Raw genomic sequence first — 11,566 nt, 5'->3', positions numbered from 1 at the left:
GGAGTCGTATCTGTGGGCATGCGAACGTTGCCCTAGCTCAGCTCCAGCACGCATACATGTGCCGGCCAGCTGATTTTCGGGCCTTCCAGGCCCACTGCAAGTCGAGAAATGAGCCGTTTCCAGCCTCCGGAGGGCCTCCGGGGGTAGGGGGAGGCTGTTTTCACCCTCCCCAGGCTCCAAGTAAGCCTCTGGAGCCTGGGGAGGGCAAAAAACAGGCCTATTGGGCCCACCATGCCATCGCGTGCCAAAAGCAGGGGGAGCTTGGGGGGGGGTCATACGTGCATGGGTGGGGGAGTCATGTACACATGCGCAGGGGACGGTCTGCATTAAATTATGGGTGTGGGACTCCGCCCCGCTTTTGGTACGCGACGGCCAAAAGGTTAGCCATCACTGCACTATAGGTTTCCACTATCTTGTAATGTCATCTAGTCATTGCTGAGATGAAGACGTCAATTCTTATTATGACTGGATCATTCTACAAGTTCCTATATGTAGATCAAGAGTGAGGATTCTTCTAACATGTCCACCCATACAAAACATTGCGGGGATGAAAAGTTGCCAAACCTTATCCTATTTCTGTTGTGTCTGTTTTGAGTCACCCTCAAATGACATCTTGTCTTGTGAGAGCAACACTCCTTGTAAGATCTTTGTTTTGTTGGTTTTTTTTCTTCTTCTGAGTTTGCTGCCACACCCTCTCAACTTATAAAACCCCACAGAGAAAACCTCCGCCAAGCAGGAACGAAGACAGCCTGGAATTGGGATTCTATCTGGATTTCTCCGATCTGTCTGCTTCTCCATTCAACCCCGTGTGGACATCTCTCCACCCTTAGCAAAACTGCACTGTCCTCCTCTAAGGCAGCAGTCACCGACTGGTGGCCCATGGACTACTGGTGGTCTGCAGAAAAATTATTTGTATTTTTTGTATTGCACTAAATCAGGGGTCCTCAAACTACGGCCCCTCAGCTGGATACATGCAATGAACATTTGTGTTGCCGCAGAGAGTCTCCCTCTTCAGGGTGTCCTTGTGTGGGTCGGAGAGGGGCAGAAATTCCGACTCTGGGTCTGCTTCAGCCTCCTGCTGTGGGGCTTTGGGCGAAGACTGGAGGGAAGTGCCGCTGGTGGCGAAGAGCCGGAGGGCCTCGTTCCAGTGGGACTGCATCATGGCCTGGAACTGGCTGCCCATCTCAGCCCGCTGAGCCTCCAGGCGCCGGTACCTGGCCTTGCACTCCCGCAGGTCTTCCCTCTGCTTGGAAAGCCTATGCTCCTAGTCCTCAGTGAGGTGCTTCTACTGAGCCTCCTTCTCGGTCAGATCCAATCTGAACTGAACTGTTATGCCAACTCTTTCTCGTAGTGGCTGCTTAGCTCCAACAATTGCTTCCTGTTGGGGCCCTAAGGAGCCCAGGTGGGCAGGAGAGGAGTGGCTGGGAAGGGAGGGGTGAGTACAAGCCGGCAAGGCACCCCTCGACTTGAGTGACATCAAGTTGGCCAAGCCCACCCAGTCACATGACCACCTAGCCACGCCCACCCAGCCGGTCATTAGGCAGATCATATTAGTGGTCCGCGGGATTTAAAACTATAAATTTAGTGGTCCCTGAGGTCCAAAAGGTTGGAGACCCCTGAACTAATGTGTTGAAAGCCTCGACAGAAGTGGTCAAATTAGAAGGTGTCAAAATTAAGGGGGGTAGGAGAGATCGGGTATGAAAGGAACTCAGGAAAGGTTAGTAGCAATTGAGAGAGCAAGGGTTGTTATAGAAGTGGATTGCATGGTCATAGGAAGGGAATAGTTTGCCCCTTCCAAAATATACCTCTGACCTCACACAAAACCTCCAAGAGAAGGACCGACACAACATGCCAGATGTACTTCTTAAAGCTTGCAGTGAGATTGCACTGTCTTTCACGGGAAATATTATTTCCTCATTATTAAAACTGGCGCATCTAAAGATGCCTTAGGATGGGCTGAAATGAGATGAACACAACGTTGAGTGACCAAAAGGAAGGAGTGACCAATCGATAGCTGGTTGCAGTTGCAAACATCATCAACCCTCCCTTCCTCGATTTTATCAGACAGGATTGGCTTTACTTTCAACCACAATTTCTCAAACCTGTCATTCATTGTCAAATCACCTTGCTACAATGGCATAGTTAGCATATATTCAAAATCAAAATAGGGATGTGACTAGTCATATGACACAAAACCTCCCACTTCTATGCTAGTAAACTCACTCGGGCTTGAAAACTACACGATGAATCCAAGGACTAATTGTCTACATTTTAATTCAGAACATTTTAGTTGTCGTAGGATAAATAAAATAGAAGAAATAATGCATAATATAAATAGCAAGGATAAACGAGTGGAAAATTGGATGTGCTGCATGGCTGAAACATCTACTACTTAGGGGGCAGCCTTTGGACATGAACTTGGAGGTCCAGAAGATGCTAGCTAGACTTATTTATTTATTTATTTATTTTATTTTATTTTATTTATATACCGCCCTTCTCCCGAAGGACTCAGGGCGGTGAACAGCCATAATAAAAACAATGTACAAAAATAGAATTTAAGAGCAGATTAGAATAATTAAATCATGGGCCGAATTTAAAACTCTCGTTTTAAAACCAATTTGAAAACCCCATTAAGACCAAATTAAAATCATTTATCCCATCAGAGTGGCTTGCTGGAATAACAGAGTCTTCACTGCACGACGGAAGGCGCGGAGGTCGGGGATCCTTCGTATGTCTGGGGGTAATTCATTCCAGAGGGCAGGGGCCCCCACAGAGAAGGCTCTCCCCCTGGGGGTCGCCAGTCTACATTGTTTGGCTGACGGCACCCTGAGGAGGCCCTCTGTGTGTGAACGTACCGGTCGGTGGGAGGCAATCGGTGGCAGAATGCGGTCTTGTAGATAGCCAGGTCCTAAGCCATGACTTCATTGGAAGCCAACACCATTATTAAATTCACTGCACTAGTAGGCTTTCAGATCAAATACAAAGCTCCATTGTAGGAGAAGAAGTGGCAGAACCTGGAGGTGGAGTCAAAAGAGGAATCAACCTAGAATCCCTACATAGCTACAAAGGGACTATGTCTAACCTCTTGAATACTATTGACCTGTATCTAATTCCAAAATAGTGCTGCTAGTTGAGAGTATTCCTGTGCATAGGCATGGGTAGTAATTAATCATTCTAATTGAAACTTCAGAAGCGATCCTGGTCTTTCGCACCTGACATCTATACAATATAGCAGTGTGGGCAACATCAGGCAGCAACAGTGTATATATGTTTATCTAGTAACATCATGAGAAGGCCTTCTAAGAATCCTTCAGATGAGGTTAGGGATAGCTGGATAAAGTAGCAGGTTTTTCTGATGAGAGACCACCTACTCTTTATGTTCATTGCCCCCAGAAGTACATGCAGACCCTCCCCCTCAGTGTCAACTCTCGAGTTGCAATAGGCCAAGGGGGGGATGGGAAACCGGCAAAACAGCACGGCAGCCAAAGACAGATGCACATTACATGCTTATCTCTCTCAAGGCTGTATCCCAGGGTTACCCACAGCAACCAAAGTGGAGTGACCTCTACAAAATTGCTCCATTGGCGAATGTGATTGATGACACATCCTGGGGAGAGGGGGGAAACAGGGACGTAAATTATGTAGGGTCAGAGCTGGCTTCACTTGGGAACGTGCTGACATGAAGCTCTATTTTGTAAAGCCATCAGAATAATCCTGCTCATCTGAGCTTTTAACCCCTGTTGATTGTTTAGCAGCAACCGTGTTGGAGTAGTTATTCATTCAATGCCTGTTTATGTTTACTCTGCTGCACATCACTACTTAATATCTGCAGATTGGAATGGCTGGCAAGCAGTGTAAAATAAATGCATAAAACCTAATTTATTTATGGATAATATTGAAGGAATTCTTATGCTTGCTCCATGCGCAAATGGCAACTCCAGGCAGCTAACATAGGATTTACAAAGACAGCCAATGAAGATAAAAATCTGAGGAAAAAAGAAAATGAAGACTTGGCAATGAAACACATCAGAGGTTTACCTAAGAGCAAGCCTAATTGAATTAAATGAGATTTCTCCCAAGCCAGGAACCATAAAGTTGCAACCCCAAAATTGCAAAAAAGCCACAAACGGAATTATACATTAACGAAAGAGTCTGATACTGTCTTTTGCAAACATGGCTTGTGATGAAAACCCAAGATTTGTTCTTTGAAGATTAATGACACTTGCCAAATCTGAACTTGGCATGGACATTGAGTTCTTCTCTACATTTTCTCAAGGAATACTTTAATTGCTTGATGCCTTCTGCTGGACTTCAGATACCACAACACTGCCCTCTCCTGTCCCCACTTCTGGTCTTCCTGGGTGAAGACGCCTTGCCAAAATGTGAGTCAAAACTCTGAATATAATTTGAGAATTATAGTCCATTGGCATCCTTCAGTCTCAAGAGACTATGGTATTGTGCTCTGGAAAGAAGTCCTAAAACAGATCCTAAATTTTAGGACCTAAAATTTTAGATCCTAAAATTTGAGAATTCTAGTATTTCTACATGAAACCCTCTGCGACCCAACTAGACTTTCAATTTGAACTCAACTGGTCCTAAATTTTAGGACCTAAAATTTTAGGTCCTAAAATTTGAGAATTCTAGTATTTCTACATGAAACTCTCTGCCACCCAACTAGACTTTCAATTTGAACTCAACTGATAGTTCAGGCCTAGCTATAAAATAAACACCAGTGTGGTTTCCTTACCATTTCCCCCACTCTTATATTTCAATTAAAAGGGGGGAAAAAAAGGAGGGGGAAAAAGTATGGCGACAATTTCCTAGAGAGGTAAACATCCGACTCGCTGCTCCTTTTCTCCTGAAAGTAAACACGCTCACCGCAAGGAATTAAAGACAGAGGGGAAAGAATGATGATGGGATAGCAACAAAGCGTGACCTTTCATTTTTACTTGGCCTTAATCTGAAACACCAATTACACCCTAGGCAAATGATAAATATATAAAAAAAGAAGAGAACCCACGTTAGCCGACTCCCATGACATGCTAAATTGTCACTTCCTCTTGCTTCTAATTTTAACTCACACAGTTAAAGTAGGGTTGGTGTTGTGCATTTTGGACCTTCTTCCTCTTTGCTTGTGGTAAGTTACACCCCTAACACAAGCTTCCTCTCCAGTTCAAACTTTTTTTCTTCTTCTTCTTCTGCCTCACGGAGAAGAATATAATTGGCTCTTAGGAAGGTTACCTCACACTGGAAATGGAGCTGTGATAGACACTCATGTGATTTATGAAAAGACTGGGACAAGAATACATGAAAGTGGTTGACAACTTTGTTCCTTTTTCTCATAAGGCACCTTAAAATGTTGGTGATAAGACAGATTTCACTGGAACTTAAAGATGATTTGGATATTAGTTGTTCTCATTAAATCAACCAAGATCATTCCAGACTGGAAATTACTTCTCCCAAGTAGTAACATTCTAAGATGTATCTGAATAGAAATGGGTTATTTGAGAAGGAATCATGTTGTAGGTCCACAAATGCAATAGCTGCTTTTTACATAAAAATCAGGGGTGAAATCCAGCAGGTTCTGACAGGTTCTAGACAACCGGTAGCGGAAATTTTGAGTAGTTCGGAGAACCGGTAGTGGAAATTTTGAGTAGTTTGGAGAACCGGCAACTACCACCTCTGGCTGGCCCCAGAGTGGGGTGGGAATGGAGATTTTGCAATATCCTTCCCCCAGGAGTGGGGAGGGAATGGGGATTTTGCAGTATCCTTCCCCTGGAATGGGGTGGGAATGGAGATTTTGCAGTATCCTTCCCCTGGAGTGGGGAGGGAATGGGGATTTTGCAGTATCCTTCCCCTGCCACGCCCAACCAAGCAACACCCACAAAAGCCACACCATGCCCACGAAGCCACGCCCACAGAACCGGTAGTAAAAATATTTGGATTTCACCACTGATAAAAATGTTACATAAAAATATTTACATAAAAAAAAAAAGCAGAAATCATATTTAGCCGTCCTTCCTCTTTTAGTAACATTCTGGAGAAAGAAACTGCTGCTTTGCAGTTGCACAGTTCCTTTGAAAGGAAAGCAAATGTGCTAATTTCATTGTCCAATAACAGGTTGGGAGAGTAAGAATGAAAAAATAAAAATAAAAAAAATACCCACATATGTGTGACAGGAGGTGGGACAACAGGACAGATGGTGAAGTATCTAGTGATGTTGAGTGCAGGCACAAAGCATTTTGTCAAAGGGTGTCTTCAACTGTGACAATGTAATTGACCAGGAAGCATATCCATGTGAAAAATAAAGACAATTTTGGAAGCTTCTATAATCAAAATACCGTACCGTAATTTGATTATTTCAAGTTGGAAGTTACGTAGAATAACTTTTTTCAACCGAGCGCTGCAACAGAGTAAATGAGAATATTAAACGTTTGAGGGAACTAGGTATGTCTAGTCTAATGAAGAGAAGGCTTAGGGGAGGCATGATAGCTGTCTTCCAGTATTTAAGGGGTATCACAGAAAAGAGGGGGTTGAACCTACTCTTCAAAATACCTGAAGCCAAGACAAAAAGTAATGGGTGGAACCTGGTTAAAGAGAAATGAAGCCTAAAATTAAGGAGAAATTTCCTGAGAGAGAACAATTAATCATTGAAAAGGTTTACCTCCAGAAGTTGTGGGTGCTTCAACTTATGGAGAGATGGAACAGCCATTTGACTGTGTGTAGAGTCTCCTGCTTGAGGAGACCTCCAATGTCCCTTACAATCCTATTGTTCTATTTTTAAATTGTTTCTAATCTGCACATTTCCAACTTTGCAGTCGTCCGTTATTGATTTATCCATTTGTGTCGTGCGCTATCCTGAAGGGTCTGTCGGATCATATACAGGGACAGTAGTTCCTCAAAGGAAAAAAAAATATTACAATATAATATGAAGCTTATGCCCAATTTCAGTGAGATTCCATTTCCCAACTGTGCAATAAAAAAAAAGCTTGAGAAAGCAATGGTGAAATGCTCTTTTTAATTGAATGCTGCAATAAATGGCAGGTATTAATTCAAGGGTGAAACAACATGGATGCGTACTTGCAACGAATATGTAGCCTGGGAAGGGAAATCATGAATGGAAGTGCCATAAAAGAGTGTAAGAAGGTAATTTGATGCCCATTAAATATCTAAAACAAAAGGCTGAGACATGTGTAGTTATTGGTCATGAGTAGGCTATGGACGTTCCAATAGTAAATAGCATAAAGGTAAAAAATGATATATGCAGTGTTTATCTTCATTTTAGATGTCAAAAGGGGTTTTGTGGCTCCCGGTGTTTTCTTTTCTGTGGGAAACAGATCCAAATCGCTGTTTGAATGTTTAAGGTTGCCGACCCCTGCCCTATATATATAATCATAATTGGATAGAATTTTAACAGAAGACACATTTGGCAGAAATCTGAGCTGGTAAGCGGCCATGTTTCCATGTTTAAGGAATGATTATAGGTTGGTGGCTATATTGTCCCTTTGTTTCCAGGCTAATATGAAAATACATACATAACTTTTAAGGCCATACAGGTTCTGCAGTGAATGTGTTACATTTTCTGTGATATATGTGGTGGAATGCTAGGGACGACTATGTCATCGTAGTAATGCCAGTAATGGATCCTAAAATAAAATCATCGCCAGCCGTATAAAGCCTACTGATCGTGCAAAAATCCAGCCCATGCTTGTTGAATGAAGAGGAAGATTCACTTTGATGGGGAGCGTGCTTCTGCTCCATAGGGAAGAAATCAAGCTAAATCATTGAGAGCAATGGTGGATGTACTCATGGTGCTTCTACCGGTATTACTAGTCATGGTAATCCTTAGTGATAAACTGGGTTGAAGCCACAGGTGTTCCAAGATGAAACCGATCCACAAAGTTGTCTAGGTTCCAGGAACCTGGAAAGGAAAGAGAAAGATCTTAAAAAAATAAAAACCTCGCTCTTAGAAGTGATATGGCCCGTGATACAGTTACTCAATGGGAAATTGCGTGAAAGTTTTCCCATGTGCTGTTTATTTGCTGGTAAAAATGTTTTTTTCCGCATATGGAGCTTGGTTGAAAAGAAATGTACATTGGAAAGGAAGGCAAACCAACTGTATGGTGATATAACCGCGATGATATTTTGGTGTCTTTTAACCACAACTTTTATCTCTTAAAATCAGAATCTTGTGCTTCTATGCTGAACGATTTTGAAGTTTTGAAATCACTGGGTCTTTTTGAAAAGTCTAATGCTCTAGGATACTGAATCCACAGGAGGAAAAAAATAATAATACAATTTTGTTGTACAAAATTGTACATAATTTGAAAATTGAACACAATTTTCTGATGGTAAAGTATCTTTAACTTTCCTGCCAAGGATAACCAGAAGAATTGTGCATGCTTAATAGGGCAAAATATTCCGGAATGCTCTCTGTTACAACTAAGAAATCTTCGTTGATTTGTGGCCATTAATTGCATTTTCACCTAGATAGGCGTGTAGTATGTTTCAACATACGTATCCTTGGACTGTGCATGCCAGTTTTTCTGGTCTGACACTATAAAATGTTTCACATTTTGGCCTATGCCTTGGTTACATCAGACCCAACAGAGTTATGAAGAGGAAAGCAAACTAATTCCCACTGGATTATTTAAATGTTGGCCTTTACCTTTCGTTCCTGCTTACACTGTTTTTAGGATGTGAGATGATGTGGGGTTCTATCAGCGGTGAAATCCAATTTTTTTTACTACCGGTTCTGTGGGCATGGCTTGGTGTGGCTTGGTGGGCATAGCAGGGGAAGGATACTGCAAAATCCTCATTCCCACCCCACTCCTGGGGGAAAGATATTGCAAAATCTCCTTTCCCACCCCACTCTGGGGCCAGCCAGAGGTGGTATTTGCCAGCTCTCCAAACTGCTCAAAATTTCTACTACCGGTTCTCCGAACTGCTCAAAATTTCCGCTACCGGTTCTCTGAACTGCTCAAAATTTCCGCTACCGGTTCTCCAAACTGCTCAAAATTTCCACTACCAGTTCTCCAAACTGCTCAAAATTTCTGTTAAGGGTTCTCCGAACTGCTCAAAATTTTCGCTACCGGTTCTCTGAACTGCTCAAAATTTCTGCTACCGGTTCTCCGAACTGCTCAAAATTTCTGCTGCCGGTTCTCCAAACTGTTCAAAATTTCCGCTAAGAGTTCTCCGAACTGCTCAAAATTTCCGCTACTGGTTCTCCAGAACCTGTCAGAACCTGCTGGATTTCACCCCTGGGTTCTATGAATGAGACATTATGTTCCACTAAGTTGCTATTGACTCCCAACGACCAGATATATTTTCCCCATGACAAATGAATGAGATACAGGAAAAAGAATTCTCAGCATTCTTGTCTGATTATTTTCCAAGGATACCGGTATACTGCATATATATCTAGGGATTTTTTACAATACACCATATCTACATAGTATTCATAGTCATCGGGAATCGGGTGGCATAAAAATTTTAACAAATTATTGTTCACTGCACAGTCAGACAGATGGTTCGACTGGGTTTGGCAATTGACTGATAGTGATGTATTATTATTATTATTATTATTATTATTATTATTATTATTATTATTATTATTATTATTCGCACAGTCAGCCAGATGTTCAGACTCGGTTCGGCATTTTTGTCTACTATCGAGTCCTTACCAAGGACCTGGGATAGGCAAATCTGGATGTTTGACGGTGTTACAGATATCATCACAGGATGGAAGGTGTTCCAGGTAAAGCTGCCTTCTGCAATTGACTGATGGCGAATTTGTCAATGCCTATTGTGTTCAAGTGGTGCTCCAGTTGTTTTGGGATTGCACCTAAGGCGCCTATTACTATTGGTACCAGTCTTGCTTGCTTTTGCCATAGTCTTTCTATTTCTATTTGGAGGTCTTTGTATTTTGTTATTTTCTCCAGTTCTTTCTTTTCTATTCTGCTGTCTCCAGGCACTGCCACATCCATTAGAATACTACTACTACTACTACTACTACTACTACTGCATGTTATTCTAATTTAATTATCTATAAACTAACTTGATAATGTTTTGCTTAAAGCATGAATAAAAACAGATTCAACTGGCCATTGTTTGAATCAAGGATAATAAGTTCCTCGGAGATGCCTGCTTGCTAATACCAAGATGGCAAATGAGAACTTCTCAGCTCCCTGAAAAAGAAAATGGAATAAATCAGAGCCATCAAAATCCAAGGATCCATCCAATATTACAAGAGATTTAATTTTATCCTATTTTAAATCCCATGACTTAAAATGTGACTTCTGAAGAAAAATTTCTCGTAGATTTCCCTAGTCCATATCAAGCAGCTCAGGACATCCCTGTAGATTCATAGCTGCAGATTCATAGCACTGTGTTGGTGGAAAGAATAAGAAACTTCTTTCTACAACCATCAATTTCATGTGATTAAATTCTTGATGCTCACTGTTTCATATTGTTCCAAAGCCTATTAGTTGAACATTAGCTTCTCCTTTTAATAGCTCTTCTCTATGTTGGAATTGTTGTGGTCCACCAGCAGCCTGCAGAGCTGGCAGCGGAGTCGGCAGTGAGGAGGCTGAGGAAGAACATGGGCCAGTCCTGGAGTCTGGGGAAGGCTTGGACGAGGGCTCTGCGTCAGATCACCTGGGAGTGATGCACAGACTCCGGAGCCCCCAGAGTCAGACAGCAGAGAGGCAGAGGAACAGGAGGAGCCTGTTCCTAGTGCATGCATGCACAGAGCTGCCAGATGGCAAGAGCAGCTAAAGCAAAAGGGATGACTTGGGAATAAGGCCAGGAGATGATTGGCCCCTCCCATAAAGCTTAAAAGAGAAACAAAGGCACTTGGACCTTTTGCAGGAAAGCAACGTTGCTAACTCTGTTTCCAGTCGGCATCTCTTATTTGTTTCTGAACTCCATGGGGCTTTGCCAAGTAAGGCCTTTGGCAGGGTGTCAAAGAAGTTGGTGATTATCCTGAAGGACTTCTTCCGAAGGACTTTTTTTTGCAACTAATTGGGACTCAGCTGGGAATGAATGTAATTCTCAGCTGTTACAATAAAATAGGTTTTTTGGGGACTAATTGTGTATTGTAATGACTCAGTAAGCCTAGGTCACAACAGGAATCTAAACTTACATCCTTACATACAGTACATTTTGTTAGAGTTCTGAAACTCAGTTGAGCCCACACATCCATGTGTGTCTACCACAGCAATATTTTTCTGCTAGATTTCTGCTGTTTTTTTTTTTTTTTACTGGCTATGAGAAAAAAAGGACAAACATGATTTTTTTTAAAAGTAAGACTTGCTGCAAACTTTGAATGCTGTGTAGACGAAAACTGAATTTACAGCCCTAAGAAACAAGAATTGAATGAGTCTCATGACTTGTAACCTGTACAGAAAATATTTGCTGCTACACGCTGTGAAGAATTTATACCTTGGTGGCAAGCATGAATATATATGCGTGTGTCCACATGTGTTTCTAAGTCAAAAGTAAATGGAACAGAAGCACTAACAAGTAGCATCTTCCTTCCAGTCCAGGTCTAATACTGCAGACACAA

General features: G+C 42.1%; 1 protein-coding gene across 5 annotated transcripts in view; it reads right to left on the bottom strand.

Annotated features, from left to right (window-relative positions):
* Positions 1–7,001: 7,001 nt before the first annotated feature.
* Positions 7,002–11,566, bottom strand: part of PEBP4 (phosphatidylethanolamine binding protein 4) — a 269,026-nt gene continuing 264,461 nt past the window's right edge. For all 5 annotated transcript variants that reach the window (XM_034422078.3, XM_034422079.2, XM_034422080.2 and 2 more), the window contains exon 7: positions 7,002–7,921. In XM_034422078.3, coding sequence (XP_034277969.2) covers positions 7,830–7,921 — 92 coding nt within the window. In that variant the 3' untranslated portion in view covers positions 7,002–7,829. The remainder of the gene's footprint in view (positions 7,922–11,566) is intronic.

The sequence above is a fragment of the Pantherophis guttatus genome, chromosome 9 (genome assembly GCF_059756535.1).
Source record: "Pantherophis guttatus breed Tessera chromosome 9, ASM5975653v1, whole genome shotgun sequence".
NCBI lineage: Eukaryota > Metazoa > Chordata > Lepidosauria > Squamata > Colubridae > Pantherophis > Pantherophis guttatus.
The sequence above is the reverse complement of the archived record's forward strand: the minus strand, read 5'-3'. Positions and strand labels throughout refer to the sequence as shown.